The following is a 16,848-nucleotide window of genomic DNA, read 5'->3' on the forward strand; positions in this document are numbered from 1 at the left end:
AGAACCATGTGTAACCTCTTCTTTATTCTGCCTTTCCAACAGTGTTCTCTGATTTTAAGGACTTGATTGGCCAGATTTTAATGGAAGTGCTAATGATGTCCACTCAGACTAGAGATGAAAACCCATTTGCCAGTCTGACAGCCACATCCCAGCCAATTGCAACGGCAGCTCGGTCACCAGACAGAAATCTCATGCTAAATACTGGCTCCAATCCGGGAACAAGCCCCATGTTCTGCAGCGTGGGTTCCTTCGGTGCCAGCTCTTTATCTAGGTCGGTGTGGTTCTTTTTGCACATCTCATTGGTGGTAAAATAGCCAGGAAGTATGTAAGAGAAGGGAATGTTCACTTGTGGGCCTGTCATGCAGATTATGACATGTATTGTGTTTGGGGGATGGATTGACTCATTGAGGAGATATTGTCTCTTCCACTTGGGTCTCTTGCTTTCCATGGTTAGGCTATTGGTAAATTAAGTTGTAGGAACAAATGACTGTGTATAGTATATTATTCTTTGGAAAGAAGGCTTTCTCGTAAGTATAGCCTCTAAATCAGTATGGCAGTCTGATTACAGTTATTTAGATGAGTCTCTAAAAGATCTGTATACTTGAACGCTTAGAGATATGAAGTGAAATTATACTCTTCTTTAAAAACATGATGTTTTTCATTTTAGTTATTTGTCTCAAGCTTTTCTTCAATTTTCTCTCCTTTCCTCCCTTTCTCAACTCATTTAGCCTCTATGAGACTAGCCCAGCTCCCAGCACGAGTGTCTGGAGCTCTGTGCCAGTGATGAGTCTGCCTCTGGCGCCCCCGTCCCGGGCAGCCAGCCAGGCGTCCACTCCTTCCGCTTCCCTCAGTCCTCACGGCGCAGCTGCGGGGACACCTGCGGGAAGCCAGCCCTCGTCTCCGCGGTACCGGCCCTACACTGTCACCCACCCCTGGGGGTCGTCATCTTCTCCTGCCCCGCGGTCCTTGGGCAGCTCCATCCTGTCGAGCTCCCCAGGCCTGCCCACCCCAGCTAGTAGCCCTCAAGCCGTGCCCGCCAGCTCCTCCCGACAGAGACCCACCGGCGCGGGGCCACCTTTACTGTCCGCCTCACCCGGTGCGGGTGCCGTGAGCAGACGGCCCTCCTCCCTAAGGAGCTCTCCTAGGTATCTATGCAGCAGGAGAGTCGGGTGCGTGTTTGCAGTGCAGGGAGAGGAGATTAACACGGTTTGGAAGAACTGTCGTGTGGCACTGACCTCAGTTACCTGTGTTTCTCTGTTTGGGGTCATTAACCCGCGTGTCTAACTGGTTCGGTAGGCTCGTGCCCCGAGTCCACGCCCAGCCAGGCTTCAGTCACATCAGAAAGTATGGGTTGCTTGATGGTGAGACCCTTTCTTCCCTCCTCCCCCCTCACTCTTCCTCCTTCCTGTACAAAATAAAAAGAAGTCACTTGTTTGAAATCGAGGGCACGTGTCACGCCTCATGACAAATGCACTTCAGAGACTGGGCAGCTTGTATTTGAGAGTTGGGGCTCACAGGACCACTTTTCCACGTTTCGTACTGTTGCTAATCATAGTTGAAATACAGTCAGACCAAGGGGTTGAGGGAGCAGATCCCTTACCTCTGGCAAGTGGTTTTGCCTTGACACTTTGTTTTCAGCCCCTTAGAAAGAAGCAGTATCGTGACTCCATTAATCCGCGCCCTCCACCCCTCAAGTGTTCCTATCCCTTTATATAATTTAGGTGAATTATTTTTCTGCATGTCAGTAGACAAAACTTGTAGCGTAAGATTTCATTAAAAGGCCAGCAATTGTAAAAGCTTTCCTCCTCTCTGCTTTCCTTTGTTCCCTGATGACTCTTTTTGCTTTTGTTACGGTAGTATGTACGACAGTCCTTTCTCCTTCCTCTTCCTCGCACTTTCTGGGGACAGTAGTGATGAAGATGGAGAAGAAGATGATGATGATGGTGATGATGAAGGTGGTGGTGGTGGTGATGAGTTTTCTTGTGTCCAGTTTGGGTCCAGGTATCAGAGGAATGGAGTCTTACCCCTGCATGTGCCTAGGTGCTTAGGAACTAACTTTCATAAGTCCTAATTAGAGGTGTGCTTTGAATCCAAACAGGATAGGGTCAGATGACTCCAGGTGGCCTGGAGAGTCAAGATGTGAGAAACTTTGCATGTACTAAAGCATTAGGACCTTCTCATGGGGTAAAGTGGTACACAGAAAAAATTTCATAGTTGTTGCCTGGCAAGTTTGGAGAAAAACTTACATGTAATCATTTGTCAAGAACATGAACAGGATCAGTCATCGTTAAGATCAGTCGTCATTAAGTTCACCCACGCTAAGATCTAAAATGAGAGGCCCTCCATTTATCTGTTGGAAGAGTATTCTTACGAGCTGCCAGGTGTGAGCAGCATCTACTCTGGGAGGCATGTTTTCTTATGTACAGTTGCATGGATTGCTGCTATTTAGGAATGGCAGAGGGGCTGGAACGTGTGTGTGTGTGTGTGTGTGTGTGTGTGTGTAGGAATGGCAGAGGGGCTGGAACGTGTGTGTGTGTGTGTGTGTGTGTGTGTGTGTCCCTCTCCAGCTCACTCCGGGCAATCCATTGAAGAGCATATGGGGTCATACTGTCTGGTATAACTGTGATGCTGCTTTCACTTCTTTTTTTTTTTTTTTTTTCTTTTAATAAATTTTTAAAAATTTATTTATGTATTGTTGGCTGCGTTGGGTCTTCATTGCTGCGTACGGGCTTTCTCTAGTTGCGGCAAGCGGGGGCTACTCTTCATTGCCCCTCGCAGACTTCTCATTGTGGTGGCTTCTCTTGTTGCGGAGCATGGGCTCTAGGCATGCAGGCTTCAGTAGTTGTGGCTCATGGGCTTAGTTGCTCTGCGGCATGTGGGATCTTCCCGGACCAGGGCTCGAACCCGTGTCCCCTGCATTGGCAGGCGGATTCTTAACCACTGCGCCGCCAGGGAAGTCCCGCTGCTTTCACTTCTGATCTTAAATTTTGCTAATCATTCACCTCCTTGGCCTTGGTAAAGCCAGACCGTATTTGTTTAGACGGCCTGTGGAATGGCAGCAGAGGCTAAAGCATAGCTCATGATGTTGCTGAATGTTCACCCCTGAAAACCGAGTGAAAAAGACCGCTTGGGTCTTCTAGGTGACTGAGCAAGAAAATATAATAGCACCTTCTTTCTAACCCTCCCACTCATTGTCTTACAATTTTGCTCTTAAATTGAAGTTTCCTCTGGACCGAGTTGATATTTGTGCCCAGCAGTGTTCAAAAATAGCTCCAGGCTATAAAAATAGAGACAGCCTTAGGAGTGAGGTACACTGCATTCAATTCGTTGGTGTTCAGAAGAGTCATTAGAGGGTATATAAAGAGAGAGGGGTGTTGGTGCAACGTCGAATATTGATTCAGGAAGGTCAATATTTGTATTAGGTTGAACGTTGTATCACTGTTTCTCAAGTAAATTTCCCAAAGATAGAAGTGTCTTTTTCATGTAGATAAAGTCCTGATCCATGACTATAGTAATGCAGCAGACATCCTTGTCAGGAATCAATTTCTGTACATGATAAAAGTGCTTTATTATCTGTTTTACTGTAAGCTGTCTGTGGGAGAAATGCTGTCTCTGCCTGGCCTGTTGAATTCCAGCTTCCTCTAACAGAGATACTAGAATTGGATGCTGCTTTCACTGACTCCGCTCTAGACTTCTAACATCCCAACCTTGTCTCAGATGTAGACTTCATCAGGAGAAATAAATGTTACCGATTATGTACTCATAGCTGCGAATAATTATGAGCATCACCTGCCAGGTACTGTGTCAGCACTCAACCTACGTTATCACTCTAATCCTCACAGCACCGCCCCTAGTTACTGCGAGGAAACGTGGGTACAGGGAGGTTAGTCACACAACTAGGACAAGGCAGAGCCTGAGCCCAGAACTCACACGCCTCCCACCGTACCCAGCTGCCTCTGGCTTCTCCATCTTTGCCCAGTGGGACTTGTGTCGTTTTCATTCTTTACTAGTTATTTCGCTGCCCAGAGTTTACACAGCTACTCAGTTCCTTGGCAAGAAAGTGCCAGCGTTTTACTCCTTAATTACAAAATCCCACTCCAGTCGGTTGGCAGGTCCTTTGCTGGCTGTGAAAATGAAATCTGATCTGTCCAGGTTTTAGAAATTATAGATTCTGAATAGATATCAAAAAGAATGTAGAAGGACAGGGCGTATTCATATATAACCGATGAAACAGAGAGGAACTTGAGAACGCACATAGTGTCAGAACCAAGAAGAAGTAGCAGAAAAATCTTATTAATTTGGGCAGTCAGTGAAGAGTTTTTTCTTTCCCCTTTTCTAATTGATCTTCTCAGAATTTTATTTACTTTGAAGAAAGCACTTTTAACACCCACTTCTCGCCTGGTAAGGTCAATGTCGTAGAAGCGGCAGTCAAGGGGGCTTGTTTCTGTCTCCCTTTGTGCTCGCCCAGTGGAATCGATGGGTTGTACACCTTTTGTGAAGTAGTTAGGACATACATTCCTAGGTTAATTATTTATAGTGGTAATAATAAGGGTTAATTTAAGAAAGGCAAAAACAGTCCTTCTAGAATGTTTCATAGTGCTCTGTGAAAAAAGCTATAAGAATTATAAGGAACTGCTTCCTGCAGGAATGGAAATGAGTGAAGTGAGAGTTATCTTTGTAATAAAGATAACAAAGGAATTATTCTGAGGACACGTTTTCTGATTGTTTCCTAGGAAGTTGATGACTAGAAAGAAGTTTTTCTTTCGTTTATTGGGTTCTTCTTTTCACTGCTTAGATACTTCAGTGAAGGAAATCAAATCTTGAAAGTCATGAGCCTATGTGAACAGAGAAAGAGAAAACTAGCAAATAGTGGAAAAAATGGACATTTCCCCGCATCACTATTTGGAGATGAAGCAGCGGAGATGGTCGAAAGGAAATCTTTCTACCATGTCTGTCCCCCAAACCCTCCAGTGATTTCCCTTCTCCCACAGAGTAAGACCCAAAGCCTCTCACCCTGGCCTGCAAGACCGTGCATCCCACATGTACACACACACACACACACTCACACTCACACACTCTTCCTGCCCCTGTCACCCATACTCTGCCTTTCTTCGTAGCAGTTACAGCATTTCTATACTGTTTTTTGTTTTTAATTGTCTCCTCTCTGTAATGTAGTTGCCATATAACAAGGTCTTGATCTGTTTGATTCGGTGTACTACCCCCAGGACCTTGAGCAGTGCAGACGTTTGTTCAGGGAATGTACATGGCTTGACCCTGCCCAGCTCTGCCTTTGCCTTGCGTCCAGAAAATATACCATTCCGAAGTCTGCATCGAAAAAAGTAATAAAGTAGGGTGATTATTCCCACGACAGAAGAAAAGAAACTGCAATGGAATCCTTTTAAGAAACAAGTTTTCTTGGTACATTTAAAATGCGACTCAGTTTGCACAGATCTGATGCATGTATAAATCCCCAGAAATATTTTCATTGTGTTTTCAGAAGGATGCAGCTACATTTCCAATATGTGAAGTAATTACGTTATTCAGTTGGATTGTTGATGTAGTTACCAGAAAATGGTTCACATATTCTCCCAAGGGAGGTGTAATTTTATAGATACTCTTAGGACTTAAACATGACATATTTCCAATGTCATATTCCATATGTTACGGTCGTAAAAACATCATGAATTGCATAACAACGTCTTTAGGGAAAAAATGAAATACTATTTTAAAACATTTTAAAACGTCCATTGATAGCATAAATTTAATGCATATAAACTGTACACCCCTTGCTCCTTCAGTATCACATTCAAAATTTGAGTTCAAACCTAGAGATCCTTATAAACCAGTTTTGACCACTGACAATCATGCACATCCCTGGTGACACTGGCCGCTTTGCATACCTGTGCTCATGATCTACTTCGGCACCCTTAGGACTGATCTTATAATTTGGAAGCACATTGATGAAAACTAGGGTTTATTCTATGTTTTCTGTTTAGTTAAACTTATGTTTCTTTTTTTTCTTTCTTTCTCTTCTCCTGAAAGTCACTTGGAAGTGTTGTTTGGTGCCTGACAGATGATCACAACATTAACATCAACGTCTTTTATCTTTGAGACTTCTCTTACACATTCTGAGTGTCTCTCATTGCCTTGCCTGGCAGTCTCGTACACACCCTGTCATTTTTCATGCCTTTGCGAAATGTTCGTGAAGGCATTTCGGTTGACTTTGAGGTGTTCAGATCTAAGTTAAAATGAAAGGGGACGTTTTGGCTGAGAATGGAACCCAGTGTCGCTGCATCAGCAGCCACCAGCTAAGCGCGTTGACTTCCCACAGTTGTTCACAGGCACAGCATCAGACTGACTCCTTGCAACTGGCAAGGACCTATTGGCATCAAATATCAGATGCTTTCCATTTCAGAGGTGTAAAAATGTGAGAAAGATGGGGCTTGTTATCAAGGAAATGTATAGTTTAAATACTTCATTTTAAACACGAGGAAGATCTATTTTCATTGTCATCTGTGAGAGCTTCTCAAAGGGAATTTAACCTTAACCGTGTATAGTTATAAGCCTGTGTTAGCACATTTCATCTTTGGGATGTGCAGTGAATATAGTCCCTGAGTCACTAACCTCAGATGGAAGAGGGAGGGATAGCAGATAGCTTGAGAGCGAGATCGTGGCAGGTAAAGCCAAATATCTTTTTCCCCTGTCTCCTTCTGGGGATTCACCACACTTCTTATATTTATGGGTGGGTTTTTCTGTTTTGTTCTTATGTTGTTGTTGTTTTTTCCCTTTGCTTTATTACAGTCCTCATCTTTCTGTTGTCAGGCCAATTAACAGATAACAGATCTTACCATACCATGAAATGTAGCCCAAAATTTAAGTGGTGTGAAGACACAAGAATTGTTTTTGGTTTTTTGAGGTTTCCCACCCTGGGTTGCCCATCTTTGTCTCTGGTGAGGCACTTTGTGGGTGGCTCCGTTGCCTGCCCAGTCAGGAGGATGTTGGCTGCCTTGTGCTTTTGACTGCTTCTCAGCCTCCCCTCCTCCCTTCCCTTCTATCAGACCTATGTAGTAAGTAAGTTGTAAGAATTCAGATTTACGAGACTCTGGCCTGAGAGCCTTGGATTTAAAGCCTTGGCATTGTTTTCATCTTTTTAAATTAAAATACTCTAATATCATACTTTAATTCCAAGGTCAATTATGTATATTCTTCTAAAATTCTAAGGTCAGTTATGTATATATTCCAAAATTACTTATGTGTATCTGTGCATCTATCTGCATAACATATCATTAATATCTTAATTCTTCTTTTAGTTTCTAGCTCCTATCTGCCCCAGGCTGAAGTAGGGATGGGTATCTCAAGTTCCTGATATTCTTCCTCGCCTTTATCATCTTTCACATGTAAATTTTTTTTTTTGCTAAGTTTATATTTTTTCATTTGTCTTCATTTCAAAATTCCTGACCTCTTCCTATGCCATGATTAATCTTTTTGTATCTTTTATGTCTATCAAATTTGTGAGTTAAACATCAGATTTGGTATTTGACCTATTGATGGTTAATCTAAACTTTGATTTCCTAACACCTAACCCTTGTGATAATGGTCTCAGGGAATAGTTGTTACTAATAATAACAGTGCCTCACGTTGTATCCTGCTTATATTTTGCAAAGCACCTCCACATGATTTTATTGAACCCTCACTGCAGATGAGATGAAGTTCTGGGTTCAGGTAACAAGTAAGCAGTAGGGATGGGAATAGAACGCAAGTTTGGATACTCCTAGTGCAAGGTTTTTGTTTTGTTTTCACTATACTACTTTGTCCCTTTTGCCAAACATTTTGGAAAATTTGTGTTTTAACGTGTTTTTCATGTCTCCTAACTGGACGGTTTTCCTAAGCCCTGGTCCTGTTGCTGAATGCTGGGTGAAGGCTTTTAAGATCTGTGCTAGAAGTTAGGAAGAGGGGTGTTTTGTTAGTCCCTTGTAACTTCCCTCCTGAAGACTTCGATTACGTCATAGCATAGGCTGGCTTTAACCTCCAAGCCTGCCTAATTGCAGCTGGCCAGTTGGATTTACATACGTGTGGTATCCCTTCAAATGCCCAGCGTTCGGTAGCAATTCTTAGAGTCCTCCTGGTTTTGTAAGGTGCTGTTCCCAAGAAGATAAGATGTTGGGTTTCTGGACAGACTTTCTTCTTAGGTCAATAAAATGTTTACTAAAAATGGCTATTGTTGGACTTGGAGCAGGTGAAACAAGCTCCAGCCTCGGCTGCATGGGTGTCTGTGCTTTGTTCTGGGCGTGGGGACCCTAACGGGCTTTCTGCAGAAGTGCGAACTCTATCAAACATTATTTATTGAGAACAGATAAAAATCATCCATTCTTCTTTTCTCCAAAGTTTGGGAGCCTCTGGTGGGGCAAGTACTTGGGATTCCTACAGCGACCATTTCACCATTGAGATGTGCAAGGAGACAGATATGCTGAACTACCTCATCGAGTGTTTTGACCGAGTTGGAATAGAGGAAAAAAAAGCACCGAAGGTAACATGAAATGGATTCATTTTAAAACCCCCACAAAAACCTGGTTATGTGGTGCATAAATAATTGGTTTTTGACCCCCTAATGAGCATTCATTCATGTATTCAATCAGTGAAATGGTTACTGAGCATCTACTATGGGTCAGGCACTGTGTTAGAAGCTGGGGGTGGATCAGTGAACCAGACAGACGAGGACCCCAGTCCTCATGGAACTCACATCCTAGTGGAGGGAAGAAGTGACAGGGCCAAGTGCCACTGCCGCCAGCGACTTACACGGCCCTGATGATTTCTCTCCTAGTCTGTCGTAATCATAATAACCAACATTTATGGAGCGCCTAGACTGCCAGACACTTGGCTAGGTCTCATTCTCACAGTTGTTCATTAGTCCAGTGTAGTCCTGTGTGGTATAAGTATTATTTTTTTCCATTGTGTTAATAAGCAAATGAACCTCAGAGAGATCAAGTATATACTCACCTCGGTCTTTCCTAAAAGCCAAGTGGCATAAAGTGAACTTTCAAAAAGTGAGGGATACCTGTAATTGTCCAGAATCACATAAATAATAAATTGCAAAACTGGGTTTAAACTCAGCAAGGTTCACTTTTTCTTCTATTTCATGCTGAGTTACTTTATTATTATCTCATTTCATTCCTATTGCATTTTCTTTTTTTTTAAATTTTTATTGGAGTATAGTTGATTTACAAGGTTGTGTTAGTTTCAGGTACACAGCAAAGTGAATCGGTTTTACATATACAAATATCCACTTTTTTTTTTTTTTTTTTTTTTTTTTTGCGGTATGTGGGCCTCTCACTGTTGTGGCCTCCCCCGTTGCGGAGCACAGGCTCCGGATGCACAGGCCCAGCGGCCATGGCTCACGGGCCCAGCCGCTCCGCGGCATATGGGATCCTCCCAGACCGGGGCACGAACCCGTGTCCCCTGCATCGGCAGGCGGACTCTCAACCACTGCGCCACCAGGGAGGCCCTTCACTCTTTTTTTTTAAGATTCTTTTCCCATATAGGCCGTTGCAGAGTACTAAGTAGAGTTCCCTGTGCTATACAGTAGGTCCTTATTAGTTATCTATTGTATATATAGTAGTGTGTATATGTCAATCCCAATCTCCCAATTTATCCCCCGCCCTCCAATTTCATTTTCTAGTTCTGGTTTTCCATTGGAAACTAATCCGGTTGTCAACCTGTTAGTTTCATATTTGTGAAGGGCCTCTTGGGGTTTGCTGCACTTAACCTTAGCAAAAGCAAAGAGAGTGGGCATATCTCTGAAATCCCCACGTGGTCACCTGAAGCTTCTGCTTCTCTCTTCTCTAATTGTAGATTTTAGTGGAGACATTATACTTGGATGATACAGTTACTCTAGTTTGTTCATCATCAGTAAAGGAAGAGAAAAGGATGCCATTTCCTGCAGATTGATCTCTTCTGACTCTTGTCAGTTTTCAACTGTATGGGATTATTTTGTTTGTCTTTGTAGACCTAACCTCTACCTTTCTTTGCAGATGTGCAGCCAGCCAGCAGTCAGCCAGCTTCTGAGCAACATCCGCTCACAGTGCATATCCCATACTGCATTAGTACTACAAGGGTCCCTCACACAACCAAGGTATGAAAAACCAGTATGTGCTTGCTGTTAGCAGGGAGAGGGCCTTCTCTATCAGGCTGCCCAGCCATTCTGCACCACGTTGGATAACTCACTTCCTCACCCATGAAATGAGCGGTTGACTAGATGGTTTCTGAGGTCCCTTTCTTTCTCTAAAATACTATGAAAATAAAACACTCTGTGTGCTTTATTGAGATAGACTGTGGTTGAAATATGTTGACATCAGGGCAGGAAATTAGTAATTCAGTTTAAAAGCAGCTGCTTGAAAGCAGTATAGATACTTGAAAAAAATGTGCAGATCATCACTTTCCATGTATCATATAATCAATTTCTGTTATTCAATAATAAAGAATAGTGGTGGAATAGGTAATATGGGAATCACCCAAAGTGTACTACATTATTAATTTTTGTTCAGAGGGTCCCATAAAGGTTTCAAGTTTAATAAAAGAGTATTTCTGTATTTCATTTCTCTTATGAAAAAACATCTAAAGGAAAAATGACAAAGTTCAAGATTTATTCATTCTGGATGATCTTACCATAACCATTTTTGAAGTTTGTCAAAAGAAAAAAAAAAAAAGGAAAATGATCACATGTACTAAAACTTAAACACTGTTCCATGGTTAAAATTAATAAGAGCTTAAAAAAGTCTTCAGCCACTGCTAATCTTTTTTTCCCCCCATTGGATGAGGCATAAATAAATAAGTAAAAGAGACATATAATACTTTGGTTTTTCTAATGCTTTATTTTTCAAGGGCTATCTGGAGGCAAAGATGGATTCTTTAAAGCTTTCTATAGTTTCTCACTGAAAAGCCCCCCAAAATGATTATCTTAACAATGAGAGAGGTGATCTTTTGCCTAAAATGATTGACTATTGTGTGGATTATTTGGGAAATTTGAAGCTTGACCTGTGATTGTCAGCTCCATGACATTCTGTATATTCTGTTGCTACACGGTGACAAGTTGATTCATCAGAGCCCTTGACTTTCGTGGGTCTGCAGGTCCCTGCAGCAGCCGTCCTTCCTGGTGCCGTACATGCTGTGTAGGAATCTCCCATACGGCTTCATTCAAGAACTGGTGAGAACCACTCACCAGGATGAAGAAGTGTTCAAGCAGGTGAGGTTTTGCACGTTTGCTCCTGAAACTTCTGGATTAGGAGCTTCTCTGCCGAGGTAGATTTCTAAAGACACCATATATTGAAAACTTTGGTTCCTGAATTTGAACATGCACATGTTATGTGCTCAGAGAGAGCTACCCGAGGTTCCTGTCTTGAGGAAGTCAAATTGACAGCTGCATTGTTCAAATCATGTGTACATTTCAACTAATCAGTCAAGCAGTAGGTATTTTAAACATGGTCTGTGCTAAGTGCTTTGGGAGAGTAGAAGAAATATAAGGCCCTGTCTTTGATTTTAAGAAGCTTTTAACACACTACCAAGAGATCGCATAAGACGTGGTATACATTTGCCAGATAAGTAGTGTTGAAAGTTAGTTCTCTGAGTTTACAAAAAGGAGATTAATAAATCAAAGACCAAATTAGCTCAGCTGCAGTTTGCACGTCACATAAAACCATTGTCTTCTTACCACTAGACCGGGAATGAAGTCTCAGATCTTACTGATTACTTCATTCATTAAGTATCCATACATTTTTGATATCCCATTGGGTAAAGGCAAGTGAAAATGCAGATATGTCATATTTAATAATAAAGCTTAATAATAATAATAACAACTAAAAAAGTTAGTCTTGAAGATTTCTTCCAAGGTAAAACCTTGGCATGAATTTTGATTACTGTTCTGTGGCCTGTGTTGTAAAGTAAGCACTTTGCCACAGCAACTTTAACACAGCTGTTTCCCATGATGAAAGGATGCTTATGACATTTTCTTAATTTGTTGTATGATAATCTCTTTTTTTGTTTCTAGAAAGAATAATAGAGGCAATAGCTACAAATGATATGATTCCTTTTAATCTGTTTTTTTTTTTTAACTGTGTTTGTTTATTTATGGCTGCTTTGGGTCTTCGTTGCTATGCATGGACTTTCTCTAATTTTGGCGAACGGGGGCTACTCTACATTGCGGTGCGCAGGCTTCTCGTTGCAGTGGCTTCTCTTGTTGTGGAGCACGGGCTCTAGGCACGTGGGCTTCAGTAGTTGCAGCACACAGGCTTCAATAGTTGCAGCACGCAGGCTCAGTAGTTGTGGCTCACGGGCTCTAGAGTGCCGGGTTAGTAGTTGTGGCGCATGGGCTTAGTTGCTCCGCGGCATGTGGGATCTTCCTGGACCAGGGCTCGAACCCGTGTCCCCTGCATTGGCAGGCGGATTCTTAACCACTGTGCCACCAGGGAAATCCCTAATCTGTTTTTATACCTAATATTATTTTTAACTATTCATATTGAGGCCTTTGAATTCTCAGGAAGTGTGTTTTCAGCAGTTTTCAAAATATTAGTAAAAGAAGCATCCAGGAGTGAAAATCCCAGTCAGTGTTGTGTATTCTGTATTTGGAATTTATCAACTGCTCATCTTAAATGATGGTCTTACTGACTTATAGAAATATTTTAGGTATTATAGTGAGCTTTTCTTCTCTAGAAAATTAAGTGAACTCTGATGAAAATATATAACTGTCTTGGAAGGTTTAAGGGATACACTATATTATATGTGTAATATACATAAAGTAGAATACTTCTACTCAAAAAGACATCACTTGAGGAACCAGAGTAGCTTTTCCTGTATAAAAGCCTGGTGATCAGCTAAAAAAATGTTATGCCTATTTTATTCATAAAGAAACTTACATAGAGGCTATGAAATGACCTCTATGTTTTTTAAAATTGAGATGAAATTCACATAATATAAAATTAACCATTTTATAATTCAGTGGCATTAGTACATTCCCAGTGTTGTGCAACCACAACAGATCTGTTTTGTTTGTTTGTTTGTTTTTTTATGGTACGCGGGCCCCTCACCGTTGTGGCCTCTCCCTTTGCGGAGCACAGGCTCCAGACGCGCAGGCTCAGCGGCCATGGCTCATGGGCCCAGCCGCTCCGCAGCATGTGGGATCTTCCCGGACCGGGGCACGAACCCATGTCCCCTGCATCGGCAGGCGGACTCTCAACCACTGCGCCACCAGGGAAGCCCAATCTGTTTATTTTTAATCACAGAATTCGGATCCCTTGTCTTTTCTTATGTGTCACCATGTTTCCTCAAGAGAAATGATGAGTACAGTGGAGTTGCTGAACTGAAAAACAGCATTTTACCTTTTGTCTTAAGAATGTGGCCGATTTGAATGATTAAATCTTTTGACTGAAATTTCATTCTTCCTTTAATTAAAGTTTGAGATGTTCATAGATAAACAGCAATAAATAGTAGCTAGAATTTAGAATTGGAGATGAACACTTGGAGCATTTTTTATCAGTGCTGGGAGGTATTTATTTGAAAATAAAATTTTTAAAAAATGTAAGTCACACAAACAGTATAATGTTTGATATTTGAAAAGTATTATGTTTAGTAATATTTTGTCTGCTTATTATAATTTAAACCCTACTTGCAAAAGAGGATAACTCTAAAGAAGTTTTACTTTATGGCGTTCCTGAAAAAAATGCTTAAGAGATTTTTCTAGATGATCAATTGTGAAATTTATTTTTTGGTGATTCTGGAACTACTGTTTTTCCCTCGATTGCAGTTTGGGCATTTCCCACCCCTACACCCAAGCATTTCCTCTCCATTTTTAGCTAGCTTATGAAAGCACATTACTTCTACCCTGATTACTTGAGTTGCAAGAAGTAGAAGGATCTCTTCAAGAGCTGTGTTGATATCTCAAGACACTCCAGTACACTTTGTAATGCAGGGCACCTTTTTAATACTGTGCTCCTTAAATGACAAAGGTGTTCCACACAATGGGATGAAATTAGTAGGAAAGAGAATTTTTCAGGTTTTCTAGTAGCTTTTTAGAACACTCCCTTTTTCGACTTGTTGGCATTCAGACTGTCAGCTGTTGTTTACAACATTTTCAGCTTAATGTTATTAGTCTTGAATCCCAACCAACTCCCTAAATGTGCTGCTCAGGAGTACACTGTGAAATTTAAACCTGAGCTGTGCTGAGCAGATTCTGCAGTGTTCCTGTGTCCTGCTATTAATGGTGAGCTTGTAAACGTAAATTTGAGTGCCCTTAGGCTCTGACATCGGGTTGTTGTATTAATCACATCATATATGGAGGTAAGGCCTCCTGATGAAGTTTTCTTTTCCAATTTCAACATTCACCAGCCATCTCTTTGTTCTACATAATTCAGGTTAAGATAATAATAATATCCATTATTGGTCTATTTTTTTTTGTTCTCTTCGAAGTAAACAAGGAAAGGTGGAAAGAATTAAATGTAGGTGTAGGGGTGTCAACAAAAAATTTCTTAAAATGTTAATAGAATTGAGCAGATATTGGAACATGTAGTCCAGTTTTTTTTACAGATTATAGGTGCTTGGTAATCAGAAACATATTCGTTGCTGTGATGTGCAGGTTAGATTAATTGATTTGATTAGAGCAAGGAGCCCTGGAGAGTCCTACAGCAGGCTCCACATTTGTGAGTTTCTGTTGAATCATGGGGAGTCTTGTCGGAGTTTTAGGATTCACCAAAACCTATTACTTGTGGAGAATTCAGCTGCCTTACTTTACAGTCAGCCTTGTGAAAGGACAAAGCAACACCCTGTGGCTGGATTCTAGGCTCCCATATATGCAAAACAGCTTTTCCTTGGGCAAGCAGTGCAAATGCCTGGACTTGCAGGTCCGGCGCTTTATTTGACATGCCTCCTGTTCTTAAATTTTCTTTAACTTATATTTCTGATTTTTTTTTTCTTTCTTGTAGATCTTTATCCCCATTTTACAAGGCCTGGCTCTTGCTGCCAAAGAGTGCTCCCTCGATAGCGACTACTTTAAATACCCCCTCATGGTAAACTTTGTTCCTTTCCTTGTAACACATTCAGTAGATGTTTTTCTTCCAGATGATTGTAACGTACACTTTTCTTTCAGGTCCACGATCAACCTTGTTTTCAAACTTAAAACATGAAATCATTGTGTTGGCCATGCAGAGTGTTTGGTGTGCAGTGAGATGCATCAGTGAAGACAGTTAGCAGCGCGGTACATATTTCACCATCTGAGCCCTAGACAGGAGTCAGTGATGCAGTCATTAAAATGTACTTTGCCTTACTCTATAGCTTATGAAAACAATAATCCTTGGTGGTCTCCTTCTTGATTGTCCTAGCAATGAGCATACCATATTTGGGGTGAAATTTTGTTAATTAAAAAAAAAAAAAAAAAAAAGAACTGTGACAAATGCAGATAAAGAAGGCAGAGTTAGATTAAGAAAAGGAATACAATTTTGTCTTTATGTCGTGACTTTGCACAGAAAATTGCACAGTGCTTCTCTTGTTCACCTTCCCCGTTTCCTGAGTCTGTGCACTTCACTTCAGGCTTTACTTGGAAAACACAAGTTTGCTCAGCTCCTCCAGGCACTTAGAGGAAGCATCAATTGTGGACAGAACTATTGGCTAGATTCTCACCAAGGGTCTTCAGAGTTGTGAAAATATTGGACCTAGAAGGAAAATAAGAGGCTGTTTTCTTCTCTCACCTTGCTTCTTTAAAATTTTAGGAGAAAAATACTTTGAAGTATTACTGAATATTTTTCATTCTAAAAGTATGAAGGAAAAATACCAAAACGTGACATTAGTTGACTCCGTGTATAAATACGACCTTGTGTAAATTGAAGCCTCGGTTAAATGGATGTTTTCCTGCCCATGTTCCTTTTACTTATTCTGCTAACTTGATTCCATCTGACCATTAATTCACTGCTTCCTGAGCACCTCAAGTGTGACACACACAGAGGACCCAGGAGCTCATGAGCTAAGGTGCCTCTCCTCAAGGCAACAATCAAGACCACAATGATACAGTCAGATAATTACAATCGGTGCAAACACAGAGGTGTATTTATCTGTTTCAGAAAATCAAAACGGAGCTAAAAGGCTACATATTAAAGTTAAACATTAAAACATTAAAGCCAGGTAAATAGAAGGTGAAGCAGGAAGTCTTCGTTTTAAAAATAATTTGGAATGAATTTATGTCAGGGTGCTGCTTCCTAGTGCACGTGTTATTCCGGTTCCTCATGAAATTCCGTTATTCCTCATGCATTGTTCTGTCTTTGGCACATAAAAGGAAGTGGAAAAATCTGATTATTTGAGTTCAGTGATGAAATCTCTTAGTGTACATTAATTATCACTGTATTGTATAAATATTCCTTCCTGGAATTGTTGGCTTTTCTCTTGTGGTTTGAATTAGCTTGATGATTCAGTAAGGAGCTTTCAGTGTCAAATATCAACAAAGTGTTCTTCTGGGTCAAAAGACAAAGGCCTCCGTTATGATAGACAATAGTTTTATTTTGTACCAGTATTGATGCTTGTGCAGCAAAGGGAGTGCAGTGAGAGAAAGGGCAATAATTTAAGGCAGGAAGAGGAAGACCGTTGGAGCTAAAATCAGAAAGAAGCATGATTATCCTCTAGGTCAGCAGACCCCAACTTTGCCATACCTTGGAATCACCTGGGGATCTTTAGAAAGTACCTCTGCCTGGCTCTCCAAAGCTGTGACTTAATTCGTTGAGGGTGTGGTGAGGGCGTGGCCTGGCATTGGGCTTTCAGAGGCTGCCCAGGTGATCCTAACGTGCAGCTGAGTTTGGGAGCCCTGGTGCTGAGCAGAGA

General features: G+C 41.3%; 1 protein-coding gene across 2 annotated transcripts in view; it reads left to right on the top strand.

The window, feature by feature from the left end:
* The window catches only part of UBE4B (ubiquitination factor E4B), a 115,449-nt gene that overhangs the window by 50,263 nt on the left and 48,338 nt on the right, over nucleotides 1-16,848 (top strand). The window contains exons 6-11 of one of the 2 annotated variants that reach the window (XM_082612303.1): nucleotides 43-271; nucleotides 729-1,145; nucleotides 8,386-8,527; nucleotides 10,029-10,129; nucleotides 11,125-11,239; nucleotides 14,967-15,050. In XM_082612303.1, the coding sequence (XP_082468429.1) occupies nucleotides 43-271; nucleotides 729-1,145; nucleotides 8,386-8,527; nucleotides 10,029-10,129; nucleotides 11,125-11,239; nucleotides 14,967-15,050 (1,088 nt within the window). The remainder of the gene's footprint in view (nucleotides 1-42; nucleotides 272-728; nucleotides 1,146-8,385; nucleotides 8,528-10,028; nucleotides 10,130-11,124; nucleotides 11,240-14,966; nucleotides 15,051-16,848) is intronic. The other variant, XM_082612302.1, reaches the window with a different exon arrangement.

Source organism: Mesoplodon mirus (genome assembly GCF_964341445.2).
Source record: "Mesoplodon mirus genome assembly, chromosome: 3".
NCBI classification, from domain to species: domain Eukaryota; kingdom Metazoa; phylum Chordata; class Mammalia; order Artiodactyla; family Ziphiidae; genus Mesoplodon; species Mesoplodon mirus.